Source organism: Felis catus, chromosome C1, assembly GCF_018350175.1.
Source record: "Felis catus isolate Fca126 chromosome C1, F.catus_Fca126_mat1.0, whole genome shotgun sequence".
Taxonomy (NCBI): domain Eukaryota; kingdom Metazoa; phylum Chordata; class Mammalia; order Carnivora; family Felidae; genus Felis; species Felis catus.
Genome location: NC_058375.1, coordinates 199,551,130 through 199,573,242, shown reverse-complemented (window position 1 = coordinate 199,573,242; position 22,113 = coordinate 199,551,130). Strand labels below are relative to the sequence as shown.

The 22,113-nt window shown below is 37.3% G+C and overlaps 1 protein-coding gene across 3 annotated transcripts in view; it reads left to right on the top strand.

The window, feature by feature from the left end:
• Positions 1–22,113, top strand: part of ABCA12 (ATP binding cassette subfamily A member 12) — a 286,404-nt gene that overhangs the window by 156,990 nt on the left and 107,301 nt on the right. For all 3 annotated transcript variants that reach the window (XM_019838640.2, XM_045034452.1, XM_019838638.2), the window contains one exon: positions 9,895–10,048. In XM_019838640.2, coding sequence (XP_019694199.2) covers positions 9,895–10,048 — 154 coding nt within the window. The remainder of the gene's footprint in view (positions 1–9,894; positions 10,049–22,113) is intronic.

The window sequence follows — 22,113 nt, the reverse complement described above, 5'->3', positions numbered from 1 at the left end:
AAGCAATGTCTTAGACAAGTTTTGCTGAACGACTCCCACAAATAGCGTTGCACAATTGTAATGGACTTTCACAAATAAACACTAAGGTGCTTGCTGAATTACTATATTTAAGCCAAGTTAGTGAGGTGGGAGTTTACAAGTAAGTCCTAGAACATCAAGACTCAAAGCCAAGCTATTTCCTTATGTAAAAAGTTCCCTCCTGAGGAAAAAATAAATAAGTAAATTTCCAGTTCAAGATACCTTTTCAGTTGGGAATTTGTGAGAGCATGGGTGAAGGCACTGTTTCCCAAAGTGTGCCCTATGGAATGTTCATTCCCAGGAATCTTAAAAACAGGAAGAAAAAGAATGAAGAGTATTCTGTACTCACATTTGTGGAAATGTAGAATTAACCAAAGTTATTCAGGTTTCTTACTGCAAAACCTCTCAGAATCTTTAGTATGCAAATGTATTCTGGATTTCCCAGAATAGGAGATAGAGCTTAGTTTCCTAAACTCATTTGGCCCCAGAACCTGGTTTGTAGAAATGCTGATGCTCTCCCACCTCCTACACCCCCCCCAACCCCAGCATCATGTCAGAGACCATCATGATGGGAGAAGAATCAATTCTTCAGTTCATCCCCAAGTGCAGGTTTTGTGAGTTAACTACCTAGATGTCTGAGTGATATCACTGTGGGTAATAATTAGTGAAACACTTCCCTGACAAATCAGAACAGATGTGGTGACGCTGGAGGAAATGCCCCCACCCTTTACCAGGTGTTCACTGATATTGCTGGATCTGTGGAAGAGGGCAGTGTCTCAAGGGAGTCTGTGACCTATGGGGTGCAGGACAGTGGCTCTCTCCCCACTGGCATCAAGTCTTCTTGATATTACCAATCAACCCAGCCATATCTATGTGGACCCAGCTTCGTATCAGCCCTGCCCACAGACCGTAGGGCACTTTCCTGGTTGGCCATATCTAGGGAGTATTAGGAGACTGGGTTTTATAGGAAGACTGTTCTACAATGGAGCAAGGATCTAGGGTTCATCTTTCTTTTAACTTTAGATTTAGAAGGAAATAAAACAGTTGCCAAGATTCTGTTTGCAAGTGGCCATGGCAAGGAAGATTTTTAAAAATGCAATTGTGAATCTTTGTTACTGAAAGACAAGTCTCAATTGGTTACTGTTAGTTCTATTTAATAAGACAAATGGACCCAGCTCACTCAAGAAGAGCCACTGAACTCAACATTCCTTGCCATGTGAGAATATTTTTAATAATATTAGTATTTTTGAACTCTGATTCAATCCATGTGGGAATTTATTATCTAGCATGTATGTGTTACAGTTATGTTTCCTAGCCTTGAGTGGAATCATTTTGTTTACTGTTTAAATAAATCAAACCATGATCTTTGGAACCCATCACCCAACAGGGTCTCCTTAACCTTCAGAAAGGAAGGAGGCATGTTCTCTTCTAGAAACCAAAGAATGTGAGCTATGGAGCCCTTTGTTCTGGCCATCAGTTCAACTGTGTATGTTAGAATCAAATAGGTAACATCCAAAGAGATAGCAAGGTTCCAAGTCCAAAGTGCCACATCCCTTTTTCTTAAAAAATAGTGATAGTAATACGCCAAATATATAAAAACGGCAAGAATCTTTCTCACCTCCTATGGCATCTGCAATGTCATAGCCCAGAGTCCCCAAATTATCTTCCTTGGAACACTTTTTGTACATTTCAAAACCTGTTGACTGTGGTAGTTAGAGACAACTCTGAGGAATGTGGGAAAGATCCCAGCACGTGGGACACCATCTCAAATAACGCAAAGTTTGTTCTTGTTCTCTGTGGCAACCTTTTGAGTATAAGAACTTCTTACCCACTGCTTTAAGGATTAAGGATCTTCCCTCAGCTCTCACTGCCAGAAACAGCCTACCTTTTTGCCAGTGGATTTGAACTTGGAAAAACACTTGTATGATGAAGTAAGACTTGCCTGGGGAGAATTAGAAAGAATGTATCATGGCACCACACCCATTGAGCAGGCAGTAATTGAAGCACTGCTCCAGTCGATACAGGTACATATTATGAATTACTAGGGAGAGAAACACATTATGCAATACTCCTAACCATTCATTGGTTCAAGACACAGAGATGAGAGATCTGGTCACTGCACAGTATATTAGACAAATGTCGCAACAGCAATCTGATGAGCAATAGTAACTCAGGATTCCACGCGGCCTTCCCTCTCCAGTGTGTTCCTATTGCCTTACACAAGCTTTATCTAATTAATCTTCCTTGTGCCCTGTGAGGTGGCAAGGCCCATTATCCTCCATTTGGTAGATGTGGAAATAGAGACATGGAGAGGTTAATTTACACCTGGTGATTTAATGAATCAAAATCAAAACCAGAAGTAGTACCTGTTTTTCAAATTCTCAATCTCCTCCCTCCAACATATACTGAAACTTAACTGAACAGAATGTTGCTTTCATTATCATCATATATCACGCAGTTTTGGGTCCATCTCTGCTACTTAGCTTTTCGTGTGACCATAAGCAAATTGCTTGATCTCTCTGAGATTATCTGCAAAATGGGTATAACGCTTGCCCTGCTTATCCTATGGGATTGCCATGGGGCTTATATAAAATGATTGTTTAATTTTTCCAAAAAACATGAAGTTATTTTTCTTACCAATGTTTTACTATTTATTTTCAAATATATGCCATTTTTATACATAATATTTCTGGCAATTTAGGAAAAAAATGACTCCATATAGGCATTTTTACATAATAAAAGTGTGATGACCTTTGAAAACAGATACACTCTCTGTTTCTTTCTGTCTCTCTTTCTCCCTCTCTTCCCTCTCTCTGTCTCTCTCTCTCTCTCTCTCGCACACACACACACACACACACACACACACACACAACCTGGAGATAATATATTTTTTTTTTCTTTTTTTTTTTAATTTTTTTTAACATTTATTTATTTTTGAGACAGAGAGAGACAGAGCATGAACAGGGGAGGGGCAGAGAGAGAGGGAGACACAGAATCCAAAGCAGGCTCCAGGCTCTGCACAGAGCCTGACGCGGGGCTCGAACTCACAGACCGTGAGATCATGACCTGAGCTGAAGTCGGACGCTCAACTGAGCCACCCAGGCGCCCCGATAATATATTTTTTAATTATTTTTTTAAGTTTATTTATTTACTTTTGAGAAGGGACAGAGCGAGTGAGCAGGGTGGGGTGCAGAGAGAGAATCCCAAGCAGGCACTGCACTGTCAGCACAAAGCCCAATGTGGGGCTTGAACCCACAAACTCTGAGATCATGACCTGAGATGAAACCAAGAGTTGGACACTTAACTGACTGAGCCACCCAGGCGTCCCTGGAGATATATTTTTAAAACATTTAAGTAATATCTCTTATTTAAAAAGATAGAAGAATGAACTATACTTGGCACCTTACTCAGGGCCAGACACACAGTGTCTGTTCAGTAAATTTACACTGAATAAATGATGGATGGATTCTTTTTATGAATAATAATTTCAGTGGTTGATATTATAGATGCCAATGTGTAATAGCTAGATTTTCAAAGAAACTGAGATCTAAAGAGCTTATAACAATAAATGTTACTGGTTTTATCAATATTTATCCATTTTATAAGGGATATAATGCAATATTATCCATTGTACTTACTATTAATTGAACTTATTGTATCCATTGTTTATCCATTGAACTCATAATATGGGATAAAATTTGAAATTTTGCCCTTAAATAATAAAGATAAATGTATATTATGTTAAAGTCCTCAATCATGCTGTTTTCCTGTGACCTTCAGGAATTCACTCATTCTTTCATTTATTCATTCATTCATATAGTTAATAATTGCTTGCACCGTGTCAGGCTTTGTGCTATAACTATGTAAGGATTTTTCTTTCTTTCAAGTAGCTTATTCTTTATCTAGTCTCTCAAAAATTGAATTTTTTTGAGCTAGTGACTCTACCTGAAGATTCAAAGTCATATAAGTATTTAATCCTAGGCTAAGGTCTCTCTGGGCCACAAAGATTTAAAAAAAAAAAAAAAGCCCTATTCAAAGAGACTAGAATCAGGAAGAGCCAGTGTATTTGAGTTTACCTGATGATGGTTGAGGGAACAAGACATCTCCCCTCAGGGAACAGCTCTTGCCCCAAATGGAAAATGCATAAAGAACAAGGACAATGATATGCATTCTTGACTTAATGTCATAAAATAATTTAAAAAGCCAGGTTTATGTCATTTATAATTTTAATTATGTCTTTTAAAATGCTACTGAGAACAAATTTGCTGAAAAACTACAGGAAGAATAAAAAGGTTTACTTTAATTATTACAAACATACTTCTGAGATTCCTTTCCTTTCCCATGTTTTCTCTATTCTTACCTGGTTATTTGATTGTTTATAGGTGTTGTATCTAGATACACTTGTCTCATTTGGTATTCTTATCATGATGAGAATTTCTTGTTGTGGTGTTTCTTGAGGAGACTTATCATTTAATTGGTCAAAAAGCCTAATAAGTATTCTGCTAATGTGACCCTGTATGTAAAAAGTTAAGAAAAATAGTACACCCCAAATGAATAACTTCATATTTTAAAAAGTCAGAATTTCCTTCCAAGATTCATCATTCATCTCTTTACGGGGGGTAAAGACCAAATTCCTTTCACCTGGAAACACAAAATACCATCTAGGTTGGGTTCTGACTTGCTTGAGGAAAACACAAAGAAGCACAGTGGAAGTTCTCCAATATCTACCATTATTATAATATTTACAAATGTCACCAAGGTAGCTTACAGAATGCTTCCTAAGCCTAATGATGTCAAATGGAAGTAGCTTCATTATTGAAAAGACTGTGACATTTCTTTCTTAACTAATACAATAAATAGAAAACAGCACTTCTGTGGATAGAGCCAACAAGCAGTGTGGTCCTGAATTTATAATGGAAGTGGGTGAAAACCCTTCTGTGGAGGTAAAAAAAAGGGGGGGGGGGAAGAAGTAAGGGAAGATATTGAGGGAAATGGGCATTCTTGGCTCTACCAGTCAGTAAAGAGATACAGCAGTAGGTGAAGGGAGTAGCTGCAGAAAAAGAGAGAAGAGTTGGAAATTGAGTCCAAAGAGGGGGTGGTCAGTGGGAAGGAAAGAACAAAAGATTAAGAAATGGAGGAAAGGGGATATTGAGGGATATTAAGTAAATTAGATGAGATGAAGGAAGAGAAAAAGAAGGATGGGGAAGATGTGAAACTAAGAAGTGAGCAAGACAGGAGAGGGAGAAGGACAAGTGTAAGCTGTCATCCCCCAGGGGTCAGCAAACTAGAGCCTGTGGGCCAAATCCAGTCTGTTGCCTCTTTTTTTTTTTTTAAATAAGTAAAACTTTATTGGAATACAATCAGGCTCATTAATGTACACACTGTCTATGGCCGCTTCTAGTCTACAATGACAAGAGTTTAGTAATTGTGATGGAGACGGTTATGTCTTACAGATAAAAATATTCACTATCTGACCCTTCTGGAAAAGTTTGTAGTCTATACTGTTGGCAAATTGTAGTGTTGTGCATCAGAATTACCTAGAGGGCATGTTAAAAGAAGGATCGCTGAACCTTATCCCCAGAGTTTCTGATTAAGTAGATCTAAGGCGAGATCTCAAGTTTTTATTTCTAGTAAGTTTCCAGGTGATGCTGATGCTGTTGGTCCAGGAACTGCACTTTGAGAACCACTGCTCGAATCGTTACCTTATATCACACTAATGTTGTTCTGAATAAGGAATTTTGTGAAGAAAGGAAGGGAAAACCAAACTTGATCCCCTTTTTAGATAAACATAGATGTATGGGTTGATATCACAATTTTTTAAAATTCTTTTATTTTTTATTTTTTATTTAAAATTTTTTAATGTTTATTTATTTTTAAGAGACAGAGGGAGAGTGAGCAGGGGAGGGGCAGAGAGAGAGGGAGATTCCGAAGCAGGCTCTAGACTCTGAGCTGTCAGCACACTCAAACCGGTGAACTGCAAGATCATGACCTGAGCCAAAGTCGCATGCTTAATTGACTGAGCCACCCAGGAGCCTCTCTTTTTTTTTTTTCTTAAGTGGATCTTGAACTGGATCTTTTTATAATGCAAGTTTTATTCTTAAAACAACAAAAACTGAATCTGATTTAGTTAAAACTTAGCTATTTGGTGGTTTGTTCCTAAAAATGTTTTGTAGTTTGGTCGATTCAACTCCCTGAAATAACATTGGGATCTGTCAATATTATTATTGGACTGTGTTGATAATGTTGACTGCATCCATTTTATGAGAATAACCTCTCCCCACCTCACTGCCTCTGCATGGAGACCCTGAGAAACGAAACTATAAGTGAATTGAGATCTTGTTGACCACTCACCAACCTCACTCCTAGACTATGCCAGAGTCTTCTGGCTCCAATTTCTCCATGGAATTGCAAGTTCATTGATAGATTTTCTCCTGGAGATAGTCATAAATGTTGTCCTAAGTGTGAGACCTTTGGAGCTCATGATACCAAGGAATTTATCCTGCCTAAGCCCTCCATCCCCAAACCCTTAGATCTGTTTTACTTACTTGCTTACTTACTTACTTACTTACTTATTTATTTATTGACTTACAAGTGGTGCTGTGGTTTGCATAGTTATAACCTTCCTCTACTTGTGTCCTTAAATCTATACCCTAGCTGTGAATGTGAGTAGCCAGTTATTAGCCCTAATTTTTCATGCTCTGTGTTTGCTGCACAAAAGTTCTGTGAGGGATAGAGAAATGTTTCTCTTTTTCCCGCATCCTGGCATTTACAGATATAAAGAGAAACATAATTTTGGAACCTGAAAATGCCAGAGACACCTTCAGAATAGAATTGAGTTCAATTTAGAATTAGCAGCTCTTTAAAACGTGTGCTGGTTCATTCCACCTTTGCTCTGCGTGGTTACCTCCTTGCACACACGTAACCGAAATGGTAAGGAGACAGGAAAAAAATCCATTTTTACCCATAAGAAAAATACTCAATTTTAATTATATTTAATTCTGACTTGTTAGTTTTAGAGGATCTCCAGATTATGTGAGACGTTGATGTGTATGAGAAACTATATAATGATGTCAAAGAAGGATAAATGACATAAATATATGTCACATGCCTACCTTATCATGGTGAATAAGTGGATGCTTAAATAAATCAGTTGTTGCAACAGACCCTTCCTTATCTTAATGAGGGTATGGTTCCGAGTTAAAAGGTAATGGCAAAATAAATAATACAGGCAGTCCATTCTGCGCATGGCACTGTGTTAACTAAAATGTGTATACACTTAAACCAATTCCTGATTTGCATGAACCCATTATAACAGGTTAAATATGTTATCAAAAAGTCTGGTGAAGCATGATCAAACTGCACTTTGGACACGTGGGGGCCTTTAAAAAGTTTTTAAAGAACCTCTGGGATGAATTTTTCTATAAAGTATATCTATAGTAATCACAGTGAGGAATGTTGTGGGTTTAAATGCTTCCAAATTCCTCTAATATTTGAAGGTTATGATCAATGCCAGAGAAACTAAAACTGGACGTCATGTGCCACCTCTTTTCAGATCTTCTTCCCATGATGTCCTTTCCTATTTTTTCCTTCTCTTCCTGTTGTGATCTGGCTTCTCACGAACTGTTGTTTCCAGCACTGTCCAGCTCAGCCACACCATCACCTTGATAAATGGCATACAGCGAAGCAGTCATCTGCTCCTGTTGCCCTGCCATCTGCTTTCCATTCAAAGGATCCACTGCACGTGTTTGAGATCAGATAGGAATAAACCATTTGCAGACCCACACTCAGAGACAGTGGCTGCTGTTGGGATCTGTGTAACAGGGTCGATCGCTGTTAATGGTGAAGTTTCACTGCAGCTTTTCCAAGGTCTTGCTCTACGTGTCCACTGTGGTAGAATTTTGATGTAGAGGGGTGATGTGAAAAGTTAACAGGCAGTTTGACTGCTACTCTCTAGCTCATTCAGGGAATTGTGCTACAATGAAAGCATTGAAGGTTCACTCCAGATTCACTTGGGTTAATGTTAGGAGAGACACAGGTCTTTCCAGTGTCAGAAAGAGATGCTGCTTAGAAGGTAGTGGTGAATACTTTGGTGGATTTAAGTTCTCTCCAATTTCTTCTGAATTTCCAAAACTTTAATTCATACCAGTGTTATTTCATGGATTAGTTTCCTATGGCTGCTGTAAAGAATCACCACAAACTTAATGGCTTAAACACACCACCAACGTATTTGAGGTGGGGTTGGGAGATGGGCAAAATAGGAGAAGGGGATTAAGAGGTGCTAACTTCCAGTTATAAAATATATAAGTCATGGGGATGTAAAGTGCAGTATAGGAAATATAGTCAATGATACAACAACTTTGTGTGGTGACAGATGCTAACTAGACTTACCATGGTGATCATTTCATAGTGTATATAAATGTTTAATCACCATGTTGTATACCTGAACCTAATGTAATACTGTATGTCAGCGATACTTCAGTTTTAAAAAACCTCCACCAACTTATTATTTTATTGTTCTGGAGATCAGAAGTCTAAAATTTAGTCTTAGTGGGTTAAAAATTAAGGTGTTGGCAGGGCTTCATTCCTTCTGGGGGCTCTAGGAGACTTTATGTCTTTGCCTTATCTAGCATCTAGAGGTCACCTGCTTTCCCTGGCTTTTGGTTTCTTCTTCATCTTCAAAGTCAACAGAGCAACATCTTCCAGTCTCTCTTCTTTTTTTTCCCTCTTTACTTCTGGCCAACTTTCATATGACCCATTCCCTTTTATTTCCAATTTTCTGTATGTAGAGCTGTATTAAGTTACTTAGATCAAATTTCTATTTATTATTCTCTCTACTAATATATTGATGCATACTTAGCCCAGTTGCTCGTACTATTTTTTGTAGCCTTTCCTCTTTCTTTTTATGTTTAATGAAAACATACTTGTACTGACACCCTTTTTGATGGATTCATGAGGAAGTTAAGGTTTTGCTTTTTAGTCTTCAGTTTGGAATTACTCTTATAGTTTTGAAACCTGCTTTTTTTTGGTAATTCATTGTCTCCATATTCCCCCCCAAAAAAGCAACCTAGTGTTTTGATATTAGGCCTAATTGCAGAAAGATTTGTGGTTTGCAGTTTGCCTATTTCTTGACATGTGTATGCTATCATCATATTTTTAAAGCAAATGTTAAAGGTTACAAAAACCCTTTACTCTTACAGTTCGTGTTTTCTGTTACGTTAATATTAGGGATATTTATTTATTCCATTATTATTGGATTTTTAAATAGGAAAAAATATTGCGTGTATAGGATAATTAAATTAGCTGTTATGCTAAACCAAAAATACTTCCTAGTGTCTGGAAGATTGGCTGCATTTATAATGACTTTGATCACAAAAGAAGATATGTACACTGTGAGAAAAAATAGTTACTATATAGTTAAAAGAAGATAAATAAAAATCATGTGAAATATACCACCCGGGAAATCCCTCCATATTTTTAAGAATACATATAATTGTATATTTTTTTCGAGGTTACAACTATTCTGGCCATGTTATTTTCTGATCTACTCATTTTAATTGGCAAGATACAAACATTTTCTGTATTATTTGACAAACTTTTTATTAGCTACATTGTGTTTTATCATATGGATATACTGTGATCTATTTTTAAAATACTCTAGCAGACATTCTTCCAGCTATTTCCTTAGAATAAGTCCCAGTAAAATAAATTTGTAAGGCAACATGTATTTTTACACTTTTGGATACATAGTAGACCCAGACAGTCATAATCCAGAAGGTAATTTCACAAAACACAGTTACTACACTTCTTTCCCTTCCCAGGCAAATGCCATAGTGATGTAATTATTGTTTTTTGCTTTGTTTTATTTTTTAATTTCAGGTTACCTTGCACCTCGAAACCTTCCTAGTACTGGCTTCTTCCCGTTCCTGCAAACCCTACTCTGTGACACAGACTCTAAATGCAAAGACACACCATATGGGCCGCAAGATCTGCTTCGTAGGAAAGGAATTAATGATGCACTATTTAAAGACAGGTAGGGGCACTTCCCAAGAGTGTTCAGTTGTTTTGAAAGATCAGATCTTATCTCCTTATGAAATATCCAGGACAACCAGGGTTATATATATTACTTTATTTTCTATATCTGCAAATGTGGTGATCTAAATATGAAGAAACAAGTTGAGTACACACTTGTATTACCATGTTTATGTGGGAGTAAGCATAATCTACTTTGGATGAGTTACCCAAACTTTGCTTTCTAAGATGGGTGGCCAAGGCCCCCCTTAACTTCCCTCAAAGTTTTGTCAGTGACAATTTGTCAGTGACACATTGCCCTAAGATTTGATCACAAGCTTCATATATAGGGCAATTTAGGGGCATTATCTCCTGGAAGAATGACATATTTATACTACTCCATATGGTACTTCTAGATGCAACAGAAACCAGGCGATGCAAATGCAGGAAATTAAAAGTCTAGAAATCAAAGTAATAAAGTTGAAAGCATCCTTAATTCAATAAAACCCCTTAATTGAGGCTCATGTGTGTCCTGTTTTATGGTGTGAGAGGCAGCTGAAGAATAAAGGTAAGAAATCTAGACCATTTACAACATGACTATTTATAATCCCAATATTCTCTCTTGGGATTCTAAACCTAAAGAGACTCCAGGAGCCCACCTGTCTGTAGAACTGAAACCAAAGTTGTAATCTAAGTCAACCATGAGATAATTCTGGTACAAATTATTTTGAAGTGTTTTTCAAAGAAAGATTATATTTATCCCTACTCAGAGATATTTGGTTCTGAAATTTTAATTTAAATTCCTTGGTATCTAACATCATATCTGTATGAACATTATCATCATCATTTTGGTCATCAGATAATATGGGTGATACTTTAAGAGAGAGCAACTGCAAGCTGTTTAGCATAAAATATATCAAGAATTGCCATGGGAAATGACTCAGAACACACAATTGTTGAGTTGTTAATTCACATTGGTTTTGTTATTTCAATAACTTAATGAGTCTTGGTTCTTAAAACATTATGATATTCATTCATCTATTAATTTATTCAAGAAATAATGACTGAGAAATTTCTGTGTGCTAGACATCATTCTAGGCACTGTGATACAGAATGAATCAGACAAATCCTGTATGTTACTTGCATCCTAATGGAAAAGGAAGCAAAAAAATGAGCAATCGAATAAATAAATAAATAAATAAATAAATAAATAAATAAATAGCATAATTAATGATAATAACAATTGTGCTAGCAAGAAAAGAAAGCAGGCTATAAGCTAGAAGTTGAAAGGTGGGAAGTGAATAGGGTGGCAAGAGAAGGCCTCTGCTAACAGGTGGCATTTGGGTAGAGACCAGCAAAGACAAGAAGAGACCAGCAACAGCATATGAAGAGAGTATTCCAGGCAGAGAAACAGCAAAGAATCCTCAGGTGGGGATAAGCCTGACCATTTAGAGGAACAGAAAGTTGGCTAATATTTGTAAAATATAGTGAGAGATGATACAAGGGGTTGGGGATATGTCGAAAAGAAATGCAGGAAACATGTACATGCAGAATCGAACATGTAGAAAAAGGGAAGAGATTTGCATCTTTTTTTTAGTATAATGAGAAGCCATTGGAAATTGGTAAGCAGGGAGATGACATGACATATTGTGTATGAAGCCAGTGTGTTCTAAGTGCATACCTCAACTAACACTAGTTGCCTTATCTCTGTGGGGAGACCAAAAGCTAACTAGAGCCTATGCCCTCTTAGTAAACAGAGTAGAGGAAGGATGGAAGCATGGCATCTTGGTTGTTCAACTAGTTCACAGGTGGTCTGTGTGTCCCCATGTGAGTGGTTAATGAAGCATGATCCATGCCCATGTTCTAATAGGGGAAGGAATATATTAAACCCATCATTATAATGGGAGAGAGTACAATGAAAAGTACCAGAAAGATGTTGAAGGAAGACACTACATATTTAAAGTAGAGAGAGCTTTCAGGTGGGATAATCAGGTTGATCTTCATGAAGGGGTTGTACCTGCGATAGACATTTCATGAACCAAGGGTTAGAGAGGACATGGGAAAAATTAATGTCCCTTATTTACAAAATGAATTGCAGCTCTCCTGGGGCTATCAACTTTATACCTTTTTTTTTCATGAAGAAGTAAGTTACAATGAGAGAAATTGTGAACAATATCTGAGACTATATAAATATACCTTCCTAAAAAAGAGTATTTTTCTGTGTGATATCATATAGAGCCACACTCATAGAGTTGCCTGAGATGAGCCACTGAGTTGGTTTTAGAACTAGGATTAAAGTCCAGCTTTATTTTATCCTTTGTTGATGATTCTCTAGGCAGATGGACATATCTGCTTTTTTTGTTTTATTCTAGCCCCCAGGTACTTTGTCTGGCTCAAACTGTATATTGCTGTATATTCAGTATTTTCTCTAAACTACCACATAATTGGAACTTAATTTAGAAAATTATGTACAATAATAAAATTGCATTAATGATATTTCCCACCATGCTATTAACTTTTATGGTTTATACAGCCGTGCAGTGAAACTGGGGCATGGCTACTGGGTAAGTGGTTCCACTAAATTGCTTCCCTTTGGTAAAGGAAGATTCACCAGCATAGCATCATTAAGGGAACAAAATAGTCTTTTTCTGTTTTGTAAGTGAAGGGAAGAAAATGCCATCTTTGGCCTCATCAAAAGACGCCCGCCATGTTTATTTGAATAGAATGCTCTTCTGAAAGTAGTGATCACACTGCAGTCACTGCTTGCTGGCCAGTCGCCAGGTAGTTTGAGGTTTTTGCACTGGCACCAGCCCTCTGTTATTAAATTCATACTTTTTTAGGCATTATCTTTAGGATGATGTGCTTTAAAATAAAAATCCAATACTATACTCAGCATCAACTCTAAGTAGCTGTCTGGAAAAAGAAACATTACATTTATGGTTCCCCTGCTCATTTGTATAACAGATGATTCAACATCATGGGACTTACCCTTGTGGTCCTTCCTCCCTCTGCACTGCCTCTAAGAATATATCAGAACAGTGGGGGCCCCTGTCTGTGCCATTGCTCACACAGCTGGTGAATGTGAAGATCATCCTCCAGGGCTCACAGGGTCATTATCTGGAGAAGTGATTCAGCATTCCTAAAAATCATGTGGGAGAATTGCTTCTATGGATTTGCTCCCTATCTCTGTCATGCCAACACGCTTCTATGACCTGTGGTTTCCAACTCATACCTCTGCTCCTATTGAATGGCTTTTACAGAACTTTTAACATAGTTAATCGTATCTTATTCAGGGATAATTTTAAAGTGCCAAGGCTTTTGTTTAGTACCAAAAATTATGGTTGTGTTTAGAAATTGACCTAAAGATATCATTGGGAATATAAGGTAAGTGGAAGTAGAACAGATATGTGTCCTCATTTGACTGTACAGATGATGTGAGATGTATGGGTTTCACATTGTATTAATTTCAGAGCAATTTATAGCTGTGTTGTAATCATTTTAGAATCATTTGTTCATGTTAAAATAAAGGGTTAAAATTTTATTTCTCAAAAAGCAAAGTGGGAGGACATCTTAGCTGCCATGCAGGCAAAATTATTAATTTATTGAGTAAGAACGTATTGAATACGTACCACATGCTGGAGATGATGCAATTCACTGCAGATACGAATGTGAATAAGGCACATCCTATGCTCTACACAAACTTACAATCAAGTGAGAGAAAGAGCGAGACAGGCAAATAGGTAAATTACCATATTACATGGTAAATGTGATGCGCGTTTGTTTGGGTCTCACTGGGCCCAGAACATGAGACAACAAAAGGGGAATAGTTACAACAGGTACTTGAAGACATTGTTTTTGCCTGAGGAATATGGATCTAGGAAGATATATCGGAATATATCTTGGAGATATATATATATGATTGTAATAGAGAGAGGTTTGGGTAGGGCAATGTCAGGAGGGTTCTCCAGAGGCCTTAAGGGTGTGATCATTAAGGGCAGATAGAGTGGTGGATACCAGACTGGAGGAAGCTGTGTTTGACTTAGGCCATAGAGAAAGAATCCCAGAATTTAATGAAAGAGAGAAATAAATAGAGGCCCTTCCATAGCTTAGAAGAATAGGCAAATAGTGATGGAAAAATTTATAACTTCCCTTGTAGTGCTGCCAAATTAATCAACTTGTTTCAGGACTAGGACTAGGTAGAACATAATCTGTGTAGTGTCACCTGAAAGATACTGTGCTGTTATCTCCCTCATATTCTATATGTTTCTTATACACATCTACTCACTAAGACATTTCCTCATCTGCCTGTCATAGTGCCTTTAACAGCTTCTGGATAGGTACTAGTTCGGATATATATTGTATCTCCAAAGTCCCTCCTAAGCATATAAAAATATCCTAGGGCAGAGGAACATATTAAGACATTTAAAAATTTTAACGTCTTAACTGGTATAGATTGTTCGATTGGTTGGTGGTCCACCTAGAAAAGATGTCTGTTTTAAACATGGGCAGGTAGGGATTGTATCTGCAGCACGGACAGCCCTGAAAGAATGAACGTTAGAATGAAATTGAAGAAAACAGTGAAAAAAATTAAGATTTTCCTGTGAATGACATCAGCTTGGGGGTAGCCAGGAAGGAAAGCTGTGTCAAGTCACTGCGGGGGGCCTCACTGCCATACAGTGTCCTTATTTATAATTAAAAGTCAATAATGAATGTCTTCTGAAGCTGGGATCAGAATTGGCCTAGAGCACATCTCACATCTTCTTTCCAGGTGTCACTATATACCTGTGTGATCATTCTGGGGACAAAAGGGAAAAAATATAAAAAGTTTAACTAACCCTTGGAAGCAAAAAAGAATGTCAGAATTTTCTTTCTAGGACTTGCCATATGTGGCTTCCCTGAAAGCAGTTCTTTTTATAGACAAAATTTACCATGGTGCACATGGATACCACCTACACAGGTAATCTTCCCCACTCACAGGAAATAGACATCCAGTATGAGCGCATAAATTCTACCATTATGATGATATCTATAAATGTGGCATTTCACAAATGTAACTGTTGGTAGACATGTCTGAGAAGACGTAAAATCTACTCTGGGCCTAGTTTCCCTTCCAGTATCTTAAATTTAACATTTTGAGTCTGAGATATTTCTTTTATTGAATTCCATTCCAAAACAGGGACCTATAAATGCCACTGAGGTAGAATCTACTTCATCAGCATCATAGAGGAGAATCCCTTAGCCATCTCCATGGTACTGTACAAATGTCTGGGTCCCAGAAAAGGTGGTTAACTGATACCATGGGCCACTTGCAAATTTAATTCAGGCTTTCTTGCCCCACTTAGAGAGTTGGATTTTCTGGACTCAGGTGAGCCTGTGTGCTGGATTCAGGGGGCTTCTAAGTTTTGTGTTTGCTTTAATATTCTTGCCAGAGATACCCAGTATGAGATAGATTCTCTGAGGCTTCCTCAAAGCTTTTGGAGTTCTTGAATGGGATTTTTAAGTCTCCTGAGTTCATCATAGAGGGTGGGAATGGGGATTGGTCATCACAGAATAAATTCACTTATCTGTAATAGCCTGTTGGAGGGTTTCTCAATGTCAGAACTATTCCTACTTGGGGCCAGATAATTCTTTGTTGTGCTATCATTATAGGATGGTCAGCAGCATCCCTACCCTTTACCCACTAGATGACCATAGCACCACACCCTCTAGTTGTGACAGCCAAAAACTATGTCTTTAATCATTGCCAAATATCTGCTGGGAGGGGGACCAAAATGGCCCCAGTTGAGAACCACTGGTCTAGTGGAAAGGTAAAGGATAAATTTTAAGGTAGCAAGGTATTTATATTAAGGTTGTGATTCAAGGATCTTGCTCTATAAGAAACACAAATTATATCTCTCATTTTAGCAGACCCTATCATGTGTTATTGTCCCCTGTACATGTCCTTACCTAGCTAATATTATTAGTGTATTATAATCCCAGGTCTTTATTTGACTATTCCATTATGTTAGTGGGAGTTTAATAAATATTGGTGAATTAATCAATGAATATGGTAGGTACAGTGCATGATTATACATTGTTGTCTGCCATGCCATTCCTGAGTGTTTTCTCTTTTTTCTTTTTTTTTTTGTCTTTTTTAAAATTATTATTATTTTTTAATTTACATCCAAATTAGTTAGCATATAGTGCAACAATTATTTCAGGAGTAGATTTCTTAGTGCCCCTTACCCATTTAGCCCATTCCCCATCCCACAACCACTCCAGTAACCCTCAGTTTATTCTCCATACTTCTGTTTTGTCCCCCTCCCTGTTTTTATATTATTTTTGTTTCCCTTCCCTTATGTTCATCTGTTTTGTCTCTTAAAGTCCTCATATGAGTGAAGTCATATGATTTTTTTTACTTTCTGTGACTAATTTCACTTAGCATAATACCCTCCAGTTCCATCCATAGTTGCAAATGGCAAGATTTCATTCTTTTTGATTGCCAAGTAATACTCCATTGTGTGTGTGTGTGTGTGTGTGTGTGTGTGTGTGTGTGTGTATATATACATATATATATATATACACATATATATATATACACACATATATATATGTACATATGTATATATATACACACATATATATATACACACATATACATATGTGTGTATATATATATATATATACACACACCACATTTTCTTTATCCATTCATCCATTGATGGACATTTGGGCTCTTTCCATACTTTGGCTATTGTTGATAGTCCTGCTATAAACATTGTGGTGCATGTGTGCCTTCGAAACAGCACACCTGTATCCCTTGGATAAATGCCTAGTAGTGCAATTGCTGGGTCATAAGGTAGTTCTATTTTTAGTTTTTTGAGGAACCTCCATACTGTTTTCCGGGTGGCTGCACCAGTTTTCATTGCCACCAACAATGCAAAAGAGATCCTCTTTCTCCACATCCTCGCCAACATCTGTTGTTAACTGAGTTGTTAATGTGAGCCATTCTGAAGGGTGTCAGGTGGTATCTCACTGTGGTTTTGATTTGTATTTCCCTGATGATGAGTGATGTTGAGCATTTTTTCATGTGTCGATTGGCCATCTGGATGCCTTCTTTGGAAAAGTGTCTATTCATGTCTTTTGCCCATTTCTTCACTGGATTATTTGTTTTTTGGGTGTTGAGTTTGATAAGTTCTGTGTAGATATTGGATACTAACCCTTTATCTGATATGTCATTTGCAAATATCTCTTACCATTCTGTCAGTTGCCTTTTAGTTTTGCTGATTGTTTCCTTCACTGTGCGAAGCTTTTTATTTTGATGAGGTCCTTTTTTGCTTTTGTTTCCCTTGCCTCTGGAGATGTGTTGAGTAAGACGTTGCTGTGGCCAAGATGAAGGAGGTTTTTGCCTCGAGGATTTTGATGGCTTCCTGTCTTACATTGAGTTCTTTCCTCCATTTTGAGTTTACTTTTGTGAATGGCGTAAGAAAGTGGCCCAGGTTCATTCTTCTGCATGTCGCTGTCCAGTTCTCCCAGCACCACTTGCTGAAGAGACTGTCTTTATTCCATCGAATATTCTTTCCTGCTTTGTCAAAGATTAGTTGGCCATATGTTTGTGGGTCCATTTCTGGGTTCTCTATTATGTTCCATTGATCTGAGTGTCTGTTTCTGTTCCAGCACCATAGTGTCTTGATGATTACAGCTTTGTAGTATAGCTTGAAGTCTGGGATTGTGATGCCTCCCACTTCGGTTTTCTTTTTCAAGATTGCTTTAGCTATTCTGGATCTTTTCTTCTTCCTTACAAATTTTAGGATTATTTTTCTAGCTCTGTGAAGAATGTTGGTGTTATTTTGATAGGGATTGCATTGAATATGTAGATCGCTTTGGGTAGTATCGATATTTTAACAATATTTGTTCTTCCTATCCAGGAGCATGGAATCTTTTTCCATTTTTTTTGTGTGTGTGTGTGTGTGTGTGTGTGTGTGTGTGTGTGTGTCTTCTTCAATTTCTTTCATAAGCTTTCTATAGTTTTCAGTGTATAGATTTTTCACCTCTTTGGTTAGATTTATTCCTAGGTATTTTATGGGTTTTGGTGCAACTGTAAATGGGATCGATTCCTTGATTTCTCTTTCTGTTGCTTCATTGGTGTATAGGAATGCAACCGATTTCTGTGCATTGATTTTATATCCTGCGACTTTGCTGAATTCATGAATCAATTCTAGGAGTTTTTTGGTGGAATATTTTGGGTTTTCCATAAAGGGTATCATGTCATCTGCAAAGAGTGAAAGTTTGACCTCCTCCTGGCCGATTTGGATGCCTTTTATTTCTTTGTGTTGTCTGATCACAGAGGCTAAGACTTCCAATACTATGTTGAATAACAGTGGCAAGAGTGGACATCCCTGTCTTGTTCCTGACCTTCGGGGGAAAGCTCTCAGTTTTTCCCCATTGAGGATGATATTAGCATTGGGTCATTCATATATGGCTTTTATGATCTCAAGATACGCTCCTTCTATCCCTACTTTCTTGAGGGTTTTTATCAAGAGAGGATGCTCTATTTTGTCAAATGCTTTCTCTGCATCTATTGAGAGGATCATATGGTTCTTGTTCTTTCTTTTATTGATGTGATGTATCATGTTAATTGTTTTGCAGATATTGAATCAGCCCTACATCCCAGGTATAAATCCCACTTGGTCGTGGTGAATAATTTTTTTAATGTATTGTTGGATCCAGTTGGCTAATATCTTGTTGAGGATTTTTGCATCCATGTTCATCAGGGAAATTGGTCTATAGTTCTCCTTTTTAGTGGGGTCTCTGTCTGGTTTTGGAATCAAGATAATGGTGGATTCATAGAAACAGTTTGGAAGTTTTCCTTCCATTTCTATTTTTTAGAACAGCTTCAAGAGAATGGGTGTTAACTCTTCCTTACATGTTGGATAGAATTCCCCTGGAAAGCCATCTGGACCTGGACTCTTGTTTTTTGGCAGATTTTTGATTACTCATTAGATTTCCTTACTGGTTATGGGTCTGTTCAAATTTTCTATTTCTTCCTGTTTCAGTTTTGGTAGGGTATATGTTTCTAGGAATTTGTCCATTTCTTCCAGATTGCCCATTTGTTGGCATATAATTGCTCATAATATTCTCTTATTAATTGTTTTTATTTCTGCTATGTTGGTTGTGATCTCTCCTCTTTCATTCTTGATTTTATTTATTTGGGTCCTTTCCGTTTTGTTTTTGATCAAACTGGCTAGTGGTTTATCAATTTTGTTAATTCTTTCAAAGAACCAGTTTCTGGTTTCATTGATCTGTTCTACCGTTTTTTTGGTTTCGATAACATTCATTTCTGCTCTAATCTTTATTATTTCCTGTCTTCTGCTGTTTTTGGGTTTTGTTTACTGTTCTTTTTCCAGCTCCTTAAGGCATAAGGTTAGGTTGTGTATCTGACATCTTTCTTCTTTCTCTAGGAAGGCCTGGATTGCTATATACTTTCCTCTTATGACCGCCTTTGCTGCATCCCAGAGGTTTTGGGTTGTGGTGTTATCATTTTCATTGGCTTCCATATACTTTTTAATTTCCTCTTTAATGTCTTGATTAACCCATTCATTCTTTAGTAGGATGTTCTTCAGTCTGCAAGTATTTGTTACCTTTCCATATTTTTTCTTGTGGTTGGTTTCGAGTTTCATCACGTTGTGGTTTGAAAATATGCACGGTATGATCTTGATCTTTTTGTACTTACTTAGGCCTGATTTGTGTCCCAGGATATGGTCTATTCTGGAGAATGTTCCATGTGCACTGGAGAAGAATGTATATTCTGCTGCTTTAGGATGAAATGTTCTGAATGTATCTGTTAAGTCCTTCTGGTCCAGTGTGTCATTCAAAGCCATTGTTTTCCTTATTGATTGTTTGATTAGGTGATCTGTCCATTGCTGTGAGTGGGGTGTTGAAGTCTCCTATTATTATGGTATTACTATCGATGAGTTTATGTTTGTGATTAATTGAGTTATATATTTAGGTGCTTCCACAGTTGGCACATAAATGTTTACAATTGTTAGGTCTTCTTGGTGGATAGGCCCCTTGATTATGATATAATGCCCTTCTGCATCTCTTGTTACAGTCTTTATTTTAAAGTCTAGATTGTCTGATATAAGTATGACTACTCCAGCTTTCTTTTGTTGCCTGTTAGCATGATAGATGGTTCTCCATCTCCTTATTTTCAATCTGAAGCTGTCTTTAGGTCTAAAGTGGGTCACTTGTAAACAGCATATAGATGGATCTTGTTTTCTTATCCATTCTGTAACCCTATTTCTTTTGATTGGAGCATTGAGTCCACTGACGTTTAGAGTGAGCACTGAAAGATATGAATTTATTGCCATTATGATGCTTGTAGGGTGTTTTCTCTTTTAAGGACAGACACAGGTATGCAACAATGGAGGGAAAGCTAAGCTATTAAAAACAAACAAACAAACAAACAAACAAACAAAAATAACACAGTTTCCTTAGCTATCTGTTCTTCTATTTAAAAAAAATTAATGTTTATTTTTTTTTTTGAGAGACAGAGACAGAGTATGAGTGGGCAGTGGGCAGAGAGAGAGGGAGATACAGAATCTGAAGCAGGCTCCAGGCTCTGAGCTGTCAGTACAGAGCCCCATGTGGGGCTTGAACCCAGAGACCATGAGATCGTGATCTGAGCCAAAGTTGGATGCTTAACGAACTGAGCCACCTAAGTGCCCCTTGTGGTTTCCATTTTAAGAGCTTAAAGACAATAGTTTTTTGTGCAGTGGCAATGGACATATGCTATCACACCACATTTTGTAAATGCAAAATAAAACTGGGAGGAATTTGCAGGCAGTTGAACAGCAAAGCCCACATGATATCCTGATCTCTCACCCCAACAAAAAGGCAAACCAAGGCCACATACAGGAAAGGGACCACCTCCCCACTCCTGTAATATGGAATGGGTGGTGACCATGTAACCACGGGTACTTCCTGATCAAGGACAGGTCCTATTAGCAGAGAAGCATCTGTAGTTCCTTGTCTGGAAGCTGCCATTTTATTGTTGAGCAAATGCAGACTTGCTGAGCCAGAGGCTTGCTGGGAAGGGGATGAGCTTTTTTCCTTTGGTCTTTAAAGAATATTTGAAGGAGTAGTTTTAGGAACCTTCTCTGAATGTGGGAAGATGGGCAAAGTGTCCTCTGTCTCTTAACTTACATTTTCTTTGTTTCCTATCACCTCTTCTTCTGTTTTTCTTTCCAGCTCTCCTTTATTATTCAGTCTCTGTTTTCTCTTGCTTCCTGTTTGCTCATGTTGATCTTTGTCATTCTCCTTTTGGTTTTTGTTGCTGTCCCTATTCCTTAAAATTTTTATGAAGGTAGTTTTCCCCTTTATTTTCAAAATGTGTTGATATTCAATAGTCCTCCTTATAGCATTTCAAGCTGAACTAAAAAAAAAAATGTTGAGGAAAAGAAAAGTGAACCTGACTTTCTCAAACTTTCTAAAACTTCTGTTTGAGAGAAGGGAAAAGGTACAGGTCAATTCTTATTTTTATCTGAGCAGTTTTCCCATCCAAATAGTCAGCATAAGGAATGTAAAAAGATTTTGGGGAATACAGTCATGGTCATGAATAATTCAAATATACATTAAGAATGCAGAACTTTTGGAGCAACCAGTGCATTTTATAGAGAATATTGGAAAAACACTAGGGAATGAAAACAAATATCACCTCTTCTTACCATTTTTACTAAAAGGACACACTAAAAAAGAAAAAAAAAACAGATTTTTTTCCCAATTATAAATCACAATGTACCCTGGAACCATGATTCAGATCTTGTTTCTAAAAAGGAAGTTAAATTGAAATCTCAACCGTAAGTGGAACTTCTTGCTTTTTCACTATTATATTTTTATATCCGTCCTTATGTATCTTAAGTAAGCTTTTTTATAAACAAGTACACAAAGTTCACCAACTTTTAGGAATTCCAAAAAGTGTTCACATCCAGGCATCGGACTGATTTTAGTCTTGAAATACATACATTTATTTTGGACACTTAGTTTAGATATATCATGTTTTCCAGAAAGCATGATTATCTCCATTTTAATAATCAACTAAAGAGGAAG